General features: G+C 39.1%; 1 protein-coding gene across 25 annotated transcripts in view; it reads right to left on the bottom strand.

Annotated features, from left to right (window-relative positions):
• Positions 1-14,308, bottom strand: part of NRXN3 (neurexin 3) — a 963,701-nt gene that overhangs the window by 614,277 nt on the left and 335,116 nt on the right. For 22 of the 25 annotated variants that reach the window (XM_085582217.1, XM_021542849.4, XM_085582229.1 and 19 more), the window contains 2 exons: positions 13,396-13,599; positions 5,864-5,890 (listed from right to left, as the gene is read on the bottom strand). In XM_085582217.1, coding sequence (XP_085438343.1) covers positions 5,864-5,890; positions 13,396-13,599 — 231 coding nt within the window. The remainder of the gene's footprint in view (positions 1-5,863; positions 5,891-13,395; positions 13,600-14,308) is intronic. The other 3 variants (XM_085582220.1, XM_085582226.1, XM_021542858.4) reach the window with 1 other exon arrangement.

Genomic DNA, 14,308 nt, shown 5'->3' with positions numbered 1-14,308 from the left:
CCCTCTCACCCAGATGGAAGATGTCTATGTAGAACCCAGCCTAAAAAGGGACTTATCCTCTCCGCTGCAACTGATAATTGCATGGATTCTGCTACTATCTTTGTAAAACAAGCTCAGAAGTACTACTTGACTTTGTAGAGGTACCAAACAACCTCTGAGTAGGGAAACATATCTTGGTTTGGGTTAAGGACAAGGTTAATTTTTTGCAGCAGCCATGACGGTGGGAAGCCTGGAGCTGTGTGGGCATGGCCAGGGTCCTAATATTATTCAATACCATTTCATGTCATTGCCAGGGCAAGGAAAGGGATGCTCCTTCTCTTCCTTATGCCCTTTCTGATCATGGGGTAAGTGTGGTGGGTGGAGGGTCTGCCTGCCATTGTTTTTCATTGTCCCAGGCTTGGTGGGCATTTTGCATGCAAATCACCCTTTCTTTGTACATATTTCGTTATTGGTATTGGTTGCTGTCCATTTTTTTATCTCATGGATTATTTCAATAAATGGTTCTTAACTTATCTCTGCCTTTTGTCTCCCACTGAAGGTGGTGGGGGGGGAGGATTTGCACCTCACGGTTTTCTTTTCAGTGGGAGTACTAAATTGAAGAATGCTATTCCTAAACTACAACATTAAGTCAAGAGGGTATTTTTGCTACTTTCTTGAATAAAGAAAGTGTGAGACAAAAGAGGTCACTTCATAGTAGATGCCACAGGGAAGAGGAATTTGCTGCATTATGAAATAAAGTTCATCTCCACATCCATAAAGGAGCTCAGAGGGACAACAACAGGATGCGGAGCACAAATAATATCTTCTTGGGTTATATCCAGGGCCATCAACCCACCAGACACCCATATGCACAAGCCCTGAGGAGCATGGGGCACAGCAGCAGGTAGGAGGATAAATCACAGACTCCTGAGCAATGAAAACCTTTCCAGGTCTCTCCCAGGACTGTTCCAGCAGAGCCACTGCTTCCAGTGTCCAGGCATGACACTCATCACTGTATGACAGCTGGACCAGCTCTTGATATATCCTTTTGGATTAAGGGGATGGCTGCATAGGGTGGGACAAAAGTGATGTTTGGGAAAAGCAGTTTGGGGTCAGACAGACTTACTATGGGATGTTTAGGGGAGAAACCAAAGGTTTTTTTAAAAGAGAGAAGTTTAGGTGATTTTGGCAAGAACAAAACTGGGAAAATAAATATAGGGGTAAGGGTATTAAAAGGCTGGGCATGTAAAAGATGCTGATCAGTATTTTTATCTGATCAGTGCAGCCTGTTCTGTCTTCTTAATAATTTATTTTCTGTGTTTTTCCTGGATGAGAGCCTTTTATTCTCTGTGCATTAGGGTGTATGGGGCTATGAGTGCTGCAACTGGAGTCAGACCATGGGGTCAACTGGCCCAGATGTTCATGGTGCCAGAGACTGGAAAGAATGCAGGTCTGCAAGCAAGTGTGTGAATTCTAGCAATGGGCCTGCCAAGAACACAGCTGGCTACAAACAGAACTGGAGAAAACACTGGCAGTAGCCTCACCTCTCTTGGGCTGTTGGATCTAGCAGGGAAGGTTCTCCTCTAACAGGATTCTTATCTTGCCATCTGACAAATATCTGGGAAGACTGCTTTTGATCCCCTGACAGAAGTCTTCAAAAGACAGGCTTGCTCCCTTCTTTTTTCTTTTTGCACTTTGGTGCAGCAGCAGCACAAGGCCAGAACAGCATCCCAAGTGCGAGCCTGCTCAAAGGTGAAATCATTCTCAGCTGGGCTGTGTAGATGCTACAGACAGACACCAGCTTTGCTTTCACACTACAATATTGGTGTCAACATACTATCAACTTCACACTTTTCAGGCTGCCTAGGTATTCATTTCTTCCTGATTATGTTTAAACAGAGCTAGGAGATACTACAGTCTCAAATATGATGTGTATGTTTAACCATACCACTTCACTTTCAAAAGAATGTTTTCTTGTTAGAGTACTATTATTAAGATTTTATTAAAATGACAGCAATATAATGAGGAATTGGATAAGTGCACTTGGTTTTACAATATTTTGATTAGAGCTAGCACAGCTTCCTATTTACTTACGACGATACAGAAAAAAAGAACTTTAAACCTCTCCCAGAAAGTTACACACCATAGATTCATATTTTATGTTGTTACAGTGGCACTTAATAAAATGAAGCATTAACACTGCATGAATAAGGCACTAAATACAGTAAGCACGGCAACTGAAATAGGAGAACCAAACATACTCCAGCTGTCATTATTATAAACAATTATTGGATTTCTAACAACATGTTAAATTTGAGACCTCACAGAGACACAGAATCAAACATGTAGTAGTGATTAGACTGATTTATTTATCCTCTTCCATTTATGCTTTTAGCAGCAGGTAAGAGAAGATATGGAAGTTCTGAGGCATCAAAAGTGATATGAAAGCAGACAATGGCTTTTCTGGCATGCTTTAGTGAGAAGAAAAGGCCTTATGAAATAACAACAAATAAAACAGAAGTGTTCACTGTCCCAAGGAGCTACTTTTGGCAGATCTCTCATAAAGTTAGTGTCAAAGTATGTGACTGAATATTGACACACCATAAAAGGCTTGTGAGGAGAGAGAACTAGACCAAGAGTAGTATCCAAAAAAGAATACAGAGTGAGAACACCTCCAAAATCTAACAAATCTGTAGCACACACAGCTCTGCCCTCCATACCCAATACTAAGTAGAATGCTGTCCACATGTAATCTGATATGAAGTGGAGTCACTGCATATGGAATAATGAAATTAAGGACTAGATACCTTTGAAAAAATGAATAAAAAGCAGAGCACCAGACATGACACAAACTATAAAACTATCACAACTTCAACTTTCTTCAAAGTGAACATCCCATTTCAATAAACTGTTTACAGGAGAGCGACCATTTTCTTAGGAAATCCTATTTTAAAAAGAGGATTTAAAATCCTATTTAAAAAAAAAAAAATTGTAGACAAAACTCCAAGAGACTTAAATTTATATACTTATTCTCCCCAGGAATCCAACCAAAAAAATTGTGCTATCCATTATGTCTGGATTATGTTGAGGAATCGTTCAATGTACCTTCACACAGTTTATTTGGAGATCCTGGTCCTGCTTTTGGTTGTGCTGACTTCGTAATCAGGGGAAAAGAGAGTAACTACTCAGGGGAAAAGAGAGTAATGTATGAGCAAAAGCATTGTTGGGTCTTCTAAATGTGCAGAAACAGAAAAGCTCAGTTTAGGTGTCTTCAAGAGGGAAAGGAAAGGATGAGATGAGTATTAAAATAAGTACAGAGATGGTAAAAAGCTGAAATACAACAATTATGAAACACAGAGAGAAGGTGAGATGAAACAGTGGAAAAAATATTTTTATCAGATATACAGTAGCCCAAAGATACATAAGAGAAAAGCCCTCAATCTTTTCAATGAAAAGTAAGAGCAAGTATAAATGCTTACCTGGGACAAGATGCAAGACTCCTCTCAAACAGGATGAGCTTCAATGCTTGAAGTAGTATGCTCTTAAGCTACATGTTCCACAAAAGCCAAAAAGTACTGCTCTGTTTACATTTAAAACCATGCACCTTCTATTCAGTTACTAGTGGCAACTGCTTGACCTGAAACTCTTTAGCTGCTGGGAAGCCCGTTTGTCAAGTTACTTTAAAACACTTGTGCTCATTTCAACAGACCCTGGCAGACATATCTGTATGTGGATAACTCCCTCTGCACAAGTAATTGTCAGTGTGCCTGCAGGAATGCTTACAGTGATATTTGGTCTGCTTCTGCCTAACCATATTTTATTCATTCAAGAGTATAGTTTTCACCAATCCCCAGCAGGTTCCCTTCTAGGAAACAGGACAGATGAACTGAGTTATTGCAACAGGCAAAAAAGCCAAGGTATTGGAGGGACTAAGGGTAGAGATGATCATTTTCAGCAAAGCATTATAAAAAATAAATTAGGAAGATCCAATGTGTATTTAAAAATGCAACAGGCTCAACTATTAAAAATGCATGGTAGCAAAGTGATTCAAGATGTTTTGATGTTTATGGGGAAAATAAAAAACCACAGAATTCTGCCTTTTCACTGCTTTCATTATAGAATTATCTTTTTCCCCTCTTTTTTCTCTTTTTTTTTTTTTTTTTTGTTTGGGTCTTTTGTTTTTGTTTTGGTTTGGTTTTTTTACTATTTTGTCCAATTAGTGCTAATTCTTTAATTACATAAAACCAGACAATTGCTACTTGCTACTAAAGCTGACTTCCCACCTGAAGATAGTCTTCCATAGCTAAAACTTTAACAGGCAGCTGTCATCGAAAGCTGAAGATGTTGACAACATCAGATTGTTGTCCAGTACCAGAGGAAATGGATCCTCAGTTGGTAAATATAAAGAAATATGGGGCAAGTGTTTTGATGAAGTTACAGATGGCTAAGCAGCAAGAGCATATGAGCTCTCATGAAGCAAAAGATCCTATTTTTATGTAAATGTCCTCACCACTGCTGTGTAAAATCTAGCAATCTCAGATACCAGATTCAAGACACTTATTCCCATTGCACATTCCATCTTGAAATTTAGTGTGAAAACTTCAAAGAGCAAAAGAAATTCAACAAGATCTTTCAAGATTTGAGTAATACACTGAGTAATCCCACTTGTAGCCTTTTAATCCCATACAATAACTAAGCACCGTGCAGCTGCTTGTTTACACCCCTTCTCCCATCAGTGACATGAGGAGGAAAAATAGAAAAAGGCAAAACACGTGGACTAAGATAACAATTTAATAGTTGAAATAAAGTAAATTATCATGAACAAGCTTCTAGGGCATATCAGTGCTTCTCCCCAGCTACAGGCTAAAAGGGACCGCTTCTCAAGTCCAAAAAACTAATTGCTCACACTTTCATAGAGTCTCAATCAGCTGGCATTTGCCCTTCATAAATATTTCTGCATAAAATCTAACACAGAGGACCTGCCCATTCAGGAATATGGTAACAAGTTAAGATAAGCCTCAAAGCACACTTGAGAGCTAAACAGATCCAGCGTTTGGGGAGTGCTTTTTACTTTGAGGCCTACATCAAGTTTGATCAGCTCTTTGAAGTAGAACAGAAAAGATTTGTCTTGCTCAGTCACTCTAGAAATGGATATGATCTTTCACTATTTTTTTTCACAGAAATTTTATAACCCTTCCTCCCTATTTTTTCATGCTGAAAAGAATCTTAGGTGACCCAGAGGTTCAGATGGAATTTCTTATAGAAACCTAAGAATGGCAAATGACATATATACATATATGACATATATGTTGTATATATGGCATTATATAAATGAAGTCTATATAATATACTTTAAATGTAAAATCTAATTTTTCTTTATTCTACACCCAAATAAAAAATAACTTTGAACAGATATCATGTCAAGTTGTCACCATTCTGTAATAAGGCAAGAGTTTGAAGCTTCTTTTCTTTGTTCTTAAATATGCCTGCCTTTTTGTAGTGGAGAAGTGCATACAGTACCTGTTGTTATTCTTATGTGGTTCCTTAAAAGTTTTCATAAAGACAATAGGTTACCAGTGAAATATAGTATCAGCTCATCAGGTTCCTGAGGTGCTCTTCTGCAAAGCTATGAAATAACAGTTCATCTCCTCTTTGCAGAAACCTAATACAAAATTTTCCACATACAATCACCTTAAAGTCTTCCCTCCTCCCTTCTCCAGCTTCACATCCCACCCAAACCCTTCAGTTTCAGAAGATTTAAAAAAAAATAAAAGAAAAATAAAATAAAAAAGGAAAGAAAAACAGCTTATAAAACAGCAAAGAAAATAAACTTATTTTAATATATATAGAAAGAGAACAAAATGAAACTTGAGGGAAAACTTACTGGCGTTACAGTTTATCCTGATACAGTCTAGATGGGGAAAAATAAATGAAAGATGAAATTGCATCCTTCAAGGTAACAGCTGCAGACATCCAAAAACAATCAGTCCACCCTTCCGGGGACAGACACACGCAAAGAGATGTGGCCATTTTATACTTATACACAGTCTGTACAAGTTCAGGAGTGGGTGTATATGTACAGTATATTCTATGTAAATATCTGTTACATAAATATATATATATATATATGCATATATATATATATACATATATGTATAGAGAAATATACCAATATACATACATAGCCACATGTTGACACAAAGTTCTTTTCTTTTTTAGAAAAACCTACAAATCTAAGAGAACTTCCACTCCAGACCATGACTTGATATGAATTACAATTTAAAAAATTATAATTAAGGCATAAAAATCTCCCTCAAGACACAAGTCATACTCAAGTGTCATTTTGCTTTTTCGACACCTTTAGCAATTTATCTAAGAAGCTTGAAGCTCAAAGTGAACGTTTTACACTTGGTTTATTTTAAATTAATTTGTATTGTTATTGCATAAATACACCATCTGTCAACAGAGAATACCTGTAAAATCAGCCTGTGAGATTTTTTGGTGCAATATTTAACTCTTTCCAGCTCTCCCAAAGATAGATCCTCTTCTAATTCCCCCAAAGCCAGCCCAAAACACTTTTTAATATGTGCACAGACACATTTAACACTGTCTGCTCAGGTGAGGAAAGGGTTAATATACTGCCCAGTTGTGTCCTATCATAAAATGGCCACTTGCAAACAGCTAACCGCACGAACGCCCAGCCCAGATTTCAGCTAGCTCTGGAGGTTGGGAATACTTTTTTTTGGGCTTGGCAGGGAGAATGGGGAAGTCTTTCAAAGGTCCCCAGCCCCGCCAGTTCCTCAGAGCCCAATCTCATCTTGCTGTCTGAACGCTAAGGCTGAGTGGAGTGTTTGTAACGTTCAGGGAGAAGAGGAAATGGGCAGTGAAGTGGCAGATCTGGGAACCTTTGCTGCCCTGCTTCATTCAGACGTCACAGGCAGGGGAGGGACAAAGAGAGGTACAAGGAGAGAAAAATAGTTATGCTTGTGGAATCTAATAAATGGTAATGGAAGAGTCTCCACAAAGAAAGCAAGTTGAGGTAGAAGAGCCTGAGTAGAGGGCTTCTGAGCATTGCTTCTCTCTTTTAACACACTAATGCTCAGCATATCTCAGGATATGATCCATAAGAGGATCTTTCATTTAAAAATGCTTATTTACAGCCTTGTGAACATCAACTGCTGTGGCTTCTAACATGGGCTTTCATATTAGTGCTATTACATATCTTGGGCTATGCTGGCCCTCTCTCAGGAAATCATGGCCATGAGTAATAACACCATGCACTGCACACATTGTCTGGACAACTAGAGTTTTGGTCACCAGGAAAGGTTGTATTTATTACAGAGATATGGCCCAGCAAGGGAGATTATATAGAAAGGCAGAGAAATATAATGCAGTTTGCTTCTTTACTGGGCCAATTTTATGTTCGCTCAGACAGATGTAGGAAAATTACTTCAGCAGCTTAACTCAGTTCTTAAAAAAAATGAAGGAGGGGAAAGAACAAGAGTCTATAAATAATAAATAAAAAGTTGCAATGAGCAGGGACATACCAATCACGAGTAACATAGCCAGAGAGAGTCTGTTTTCAAGCAGAACTTCTCCTGAGAAAATCTGGGTTTGGTTTTGTGCGATTAGGTTTGTCATGTGTCGTCAACCGCAACAGAAAAGTGGGAGCAAACAGCCCTGGAGCAACCGCTACGATCACCATACAGTGGTGGCTATATCCCTTACAGGAGTTGGGTGGGGTAAAGGGAGCTCTGAAGTACATGCAGGGGAACTTCCCTCTCTGACCTGATGGAGAGTGACAGCAAGAGAGACACCCAAGTCTCACCACAGGCAAGTGAGGTCAAGAGAATTGCTACAGCTGGAACATGGGAATTTCTTACAGACCAAAGAGCAAGTGTGCTGGAAAGGGAAACATACATGGCTGGTCTTCAGCAACATTCATCAAAGACACTTAAAATCACTCTTGTGTTATTGATGTCTGCAGAGTTTTGTTTTGTGGGGTTTTTAAGTGATACCAAAATAACTATTTGTCCTAGGGCTTGCCCTCAGGCTGAAACACTACTCCAGATGAAGGGATAGATGTTTCAAACTGAAAACCAGTGTAACCCTTATCTTCACTGCAAGATTCCTATTTCAAAGGATGGAAGTCCGGGCCACTGAGAGGGCTGCCTTGACAAGTGCCCTGACATGGCACTACTACATCTCCAGGCTGTGAGCACAGTCTGCAATGCCATGCAGTTGGGAGCCAGACAGAAACACCCAGGTGCAAAGCAGCTCCCCATCCAGCTTTCATCTAACTGGGTCAGTGTGGATCCTGCAGGGCAGCTAAGAGAAGGTATCTTCTTGCACTGTTACCCCAGCACCACCATATCATCCACATTACCATCAAAGAATGTGCAAAGGGTATTTTTGTTGCCTTAATTTTGAGCCTGGCCCAAAGCAGTCCAAAAAAAATTTCCAACCATTAACACATGAAGTTGTTCTCGCCCCTTAAATGAGTTTTTGAAAAGGAAGAAAACACTTATGTTCCACTAAACTAGTAAAACAGTACAAATCCAAAGCAGAGGTTTTTCCTGGCAGTGAGGTGCAGATGTAGTCTGGTCTTTGTGCTCAAAACAGCAGCATCTGGCTAATTCAGGAATAATTTTAAAAACTCCTTGGGATTCCTGCTGCACAGTACCAGGGCAGTAAGACTTCTGGTAATCATCATCTGGAGCACTCAGCCCTGTTATCAGTATTTACTTCTGAGATAGATTTTGGAGATGAGTATGCCTGAACAGCTGTAAACCTAGTCACCTACCAGTTCAGCAACTGGAAGAGGAATGTGGTGGGTAGTAGGCAAGTGAAAATAGAGTCTCTTACTGCATGGGGAGCAGAATTAGCTGGGAAAATCTCCTTCAATTACTTTCTTTTCATTAATTGTCTAATATACACCAGAAGTTCCTTTCTTAGTGCTCAGATGAAAGGTTTTCCAGAGCATATCACCTGGAAAATGGGCCAAAGACACTCTCCTCCAAAAAGGTTAAATAACTCGACTGCAATCAGCTAACACAAGGGATACATTATTTGAATAGAGGTATCTTTAGCAGCAAACAGATCTGTAATTTAGGCCTGTGTTTCTTACCATTTTTATCTTTTTGTCTGAAAATAGTAATATTTATTTGACGCTGCCAAGCCTTTAGGCTGTTTAATCCTTGAATAAAAAAGAAAGCTACCTTTACTGTGTGAGGACAAAATGTTTTTTCCTTTGGATAAGCAGCTATATGTGGTTTTGGAAGAGTACTTTAGGGCAAGAATAGGACAAAAAAGATAATCAAGGCCCAAATTTTTCTAAGCTTACTCTGAGTTGTTTCCTATGGGAAAACCAGATAATGTCCTGTGCACACTTACCCTACATTATATTGAGGCTCCTTGCCTATCTCCTACTTGCACTATTTTCATGTAGAAATATCAAAAGAAACTTTCCCTTTTGGACAGACAAATGTGGTTCTAACAGCCTTCAGGATTTATCTTAGGAAAAGATAGGTGAGAGAGATGATTACACCTCCTTAAATGAGACGAGGCAGGAAATACTTATCCTAGTCATCAGTGACCTGAAGATATGCCAGGCCAGGAAGAAAAAAAACTGAAATAATCTTTAATGAATGGCAGTATAACATTATAACCCTACCACTTATAAATAGGAGGAAAAATGTGAACATGGATCTATCAGACCAGCCATTTCTTTCCCTTTCTGCACATCATCTCAGCATCAAAAATTACTCCCAAGCATGTTCCAAGCTATGATTTGCCTAACATCTATATCTCTCTCTCCTTCCACTCCAGACCCATTTCTTCAGAATCCTCTCAACAGAGATATATATCAACATTTAGATTTCTATTCTTCGCACAGCAAAAACTCCACTGAGAGTCATGCTGTCAGCATAAAGATTTGCAGTGCCTCAGGCACCCACACTGGAAAGGTCTGAAGCAACTTCCTTGCCCCCTTCCTGAGAGAATTATTCCTTTCTGCTCTTCCTTTCCCTCCTCCGTTGCAGAGCAAGCTCCCAGCTGCCCATGCCCACCCAGTGTCTCTCCCCTGGCTGGTTTGGGCAGTGTGAGCTGAGGGGTGAGAGGGATATGCCAGCCGCTGCAGGCTGCTCCGTACGCTCTGTTCTCAGGGCTGTTTGCCGTGCGGGCCGCAGGCTTCAGGCCTTTGAAGGGTCGAATACCATCTTTTGATTTACCATGGCTGATGGGGCATGGGAAAGCTTTACAACTGAAACACATAGAAGAGTCAAAAAAAAAAAAATAAAAAGGAAAAGAAAAAAAAAAAAAGTAGGAAAGACCTTAATAAAGACACAAATGATAATAAGTAGTCAAATGGAATAGATCACAGAAGAGAAGAAAGAGACAGCTCTTAGTAATAATATTAAATGATATAAGAAAAGCACAATTAAGTAACTCACCCCTCAAAACAGTCCTTTTTCACAGGCATTTATCATGGGTTAGATGCTCGGGGGATACTGATGTATAGCTAGTCAGCACAAAGCACACTCAGATCTTCAGAGGTGGTGCTGACTGTTTCTCACTGGTAAGGGGATTTTGGCAAGGTCGGACAAAGATTTAGTTCTTGTTTGTGACATTTGGGCTATGAGCAGTCTCCGTACAGAGTTATTGTGACTTAGAGTAAACAACTGGAAATGAATGGCTCTGATAAGGTGATTCTTCCTCAAATTCTGTTTTTCAACAGCAATGTAACTGCTGTTTTGGTAGAAGGAAAGTCCTGTTTCAAGGACATTTTCTGACAGTTTTATAAATCTGAGTAAAGGAGAGATGAAGCTCAATCTGGGTTCCAAAAGTCTAAACTACCCCTCTGTTTCTTAGACATAGAAGAGTGCTGGCAGATTTCCATTGATCCAGCCCATAGTCACTTCGGGGAAGATTTAACCTCACAAAAATTCACAACTGAAAAGCTGGCAAAATGTGGCATACACATTTCTTCAGTCCCTGCTACTACACAGAATCAGCCTTCAGTTTACACAGGGGTTTGTTTAAAGATTTTGTCCCTGCATTAAGCTGTCAACAACATATCTTTCCTAAACATGTGTAGACCATCTGTCAAATCTTTAGCGACATCTTTTAGGTGCCAGACGGAGTTGAGCAGTCCACCTCTAGGCTAAGTGATGGCATAACAAATCCCAGTGAGTGCCAAAAGTGACCAGTGCCAATCAGGCTTACAATGTTGACAGGCCCTGAGGGGAAAAAAATCTTCTGCCAGCATGATATAATGAAAATTGGAAAGGAAAAAGTAAGCTTTAAAAAATAAGTATATTCAGGGTGTATACCCTCCTCATATCCACTTAGGGTCTAAGTCTAGGAGGCCCCAAACACCCAAAATTAGCAATTTCCCCAGTTCTCATTTATTTTTAAGCAGATATAAGAGAATCAAACTAGTGCTATCTTTCTCAGAACAAAAAGGTGACAGTTTTTTATGAAGTCTGGCAATTTTCATGCTGTAGTACTTCTCATGTGGGAATATCAAATGTGATAAAAGCATCCCTTACTAAAATACTAACACATCCTTCACAGGGTGCAAAGAATTCTCCTTTCAACAAGTAGAGGAACTAGGGCTTGGAAAGTAAAAGAACTGGCTCTGGGCTACAAGAGGATACTGTAGAGTTGGGAAGATACTCAGTTGCCCCAACACTTCCCAATAGAAGCATGCCACTACCAATTTTTAGCAATTAATTTTATTTTCTGAGAAAAAAATAGCTAGCCATAATTTTCAAGAAATGAAATGGGGGAAATATAATATTTTTTTCTTGATTATTAACAACTAATTAGATCAGAAGAAAATGCAAACACATATAGATACACAAATGCTCTGGGGTTTTGTGGAAGATTCTCATTGCACAAGTAAGGAGGCTCAACAGCAGTTATTTTGAGCTGCTCTCCAGAGAAACACTGCAAATATATGAAATTCTCCTTCACTTAGAGTTAATATAGGCAGAGATGGCTATCATCAGAGTGCCATTTCTCTTTATTTGAGGAGTTACTTACACAGCTGAGGTTCATCTATTCCATCTGTCCTACAGGCCAGTCTGGTTAGCATAGCAAGTGCACTTATGCAGCTACAGACTCGATAATGTTTTATGCTTCTTCTGTCAAGCTAAGCAGAGCAAATATGCAAATATATGGAGGTTTTTTGGTTGGTGTTTAGCTTTTATTTACTAGAAGGCAAGAGTTTCTATAGACTTTTAGATGGACACTTTTTTTTTTTTAAGATTTATGAACTTTTTTGATTAATCTTCTTATCTTCACTTCCTTATTCAAAAAGTAAATAACAAGGTCTGGGTCACAATTTTAAAACCAAAAGAAACACCACTAGATGCAAATTTAACAAGTTAGTTTCAGAGGACAACATATTCTACAAACAAATCTGCTATATGGTTTGCTCCTGGTAGGCACAGCAGAGCTCTGAAGATGGTGACACTATTAGCTCTAAAAATGTGCAACTTGTTCCAGTGGACTTTGGAACTTTAAAAGCTGACAGAAGCTTTCATGGACCATCCACAAACCTTCATATAGGAGGTATAAAATTATGCACTATTGTGTTTGTTTTGCCTTATTGAGTCAGCACATGGAGCAACAAGCTGTACCACTGGAAAGTGAAAGAAAGCTTCAACTCGTGTATTTACATTCTTTAAAAAATTATCATTCTGTAGAATACCTAAAGACTGGCAAGAAAATTAATTGAGGCTAATCTAATAGCACATTCACTCCCAATTTTTTTTTTTTATTGTTCTTATTGTTGGACTTGTTTATAATTGTCTTTTTAAATTGTTTTCTGGGAAAGCATAACTCTAAGGAGACAGAACACAGCCCTTTGGGATGGGGGCATGCACTTTTATTGTTGTAAATTTCTTTTTAAAAAAGACACAAGAAAAAGACCAGGCTTTTTCATTAGATAAATAAAATATGGCAAGCGGTATCAAATGCTGCCAAATGATGCAAAGGACAGGGGGTTCATAGGACTTCTTCTTGCCACCATATCCAGTTTGCTTCCTTTCCATGTTTGCCTTTGACTGTTTTGAGTGATGCTGGATGAATGAGGGATGTAACTGATCAAAAGATGGACCAAGTAGCATGTTTCACACAGAGCTCACCAGTCCCAGACCAAGAAAGGAAACTTAAAAACTTAAAGACTTAAAAACCAACACTGTCCATAACGAAGAACTGACAGCAAATCTTCATGCAGCAATGCAGAAGAGAATTTCTCTCCGCAAGAGAATATAATTATAAAAGTTTCAGCAGATATTTTAGAAATCAATCCAATCAAACCAACAGAAAATAAATGAAATAACTTTAGAAAACACTAATCACAAGCCCAAACTAATAGAGAAGAGGGCAGTGGGAGTGTTTATACGATACCTAAATTGACCATAAGTTTGACCCGGCCTCCATCCAGCTCCAGGCGCAGAGTGTCAGCAGAGTCTCGGGAGGTGGTTGCCATCAGCAGCCCATAAGCACGCTGGGACATGAAACGGAAGGACACATCCTCTGCTTCTGTGTGCATAACCATAGGCATGATGATCTTCATGTACATGCTGCCATCATAGCTCAAGATAGAGGCCTCTGCAAGGAAACAGCAAAATTGCAGAAATTAGAAGTTACACCTCTGAGGAACCCTCACATCTACCAGAGAGTACTGTGCTTACAGAATCCATAGCACTTGCACAGAAAGGGATATAACTGGGGAACAGTGCAACATTTAACTGCACTCAGAAACCCTGCAGGGCAAATATGAGCAGCAAAGAAAGAGATGGTGTTCACTGCAACTGGTGACAGCAGTACCCATGGACACACAGTTCCCAAGGTCAAGCATGTAAGGACAAAGCCCCTTTGTGATTATAAGCTAGCAAAGCCTTCATTTTTCACATTTCCTTCAGTGCACTGAAGACCATCCTTCACTAGGACTAGCAGCAATGACTAGAGTGACTAGAGTTCTAATTTCTGGTACTCTTGCTGTTGCTTATTTAGAGAGAAATTTCATTTCATTGATATCACTTTAAAGACAAACAACTTTATAAAGTGAATTTCCTAATAGGTCTTTTCTAAATCAGATTTGTTCCATTTTTTGAGTTTATTTTTCCACTACTTATTAACAATCAGTGTTTGTAGAGCTCTGCTGACACAATCAATGCAAATGAAGAAAGGAACAAACCAAACTCCATTGCAAGTCCCATTCAAATGCAGGAAAAGTTAGAATATAGAGGCACTGTGAAAGCCAGTAGGAGGGGAAGAATTGAAGAAAGAAGTTATATTTTTCTATAATCTCTGAAGA

Source organism: Lonchura striata, chromosome 5 (genome assembly GCF_050655825.1).
Source record: "Lonchura striata isolate lonStrDom1 chromosome 5, ASM5065582v1, whole genome shotgun sequence".
Lineage (NCBI taxonomy): Eukaryota > Metazoa > Chordata > Aves > Passeriformes > Estrildidae > Lonchura > Lonchura striata.
Note: the sequence above shows the minus strand (reverse complement) of the source record. Positions and strands in the feature narration are given on the sequence as shown.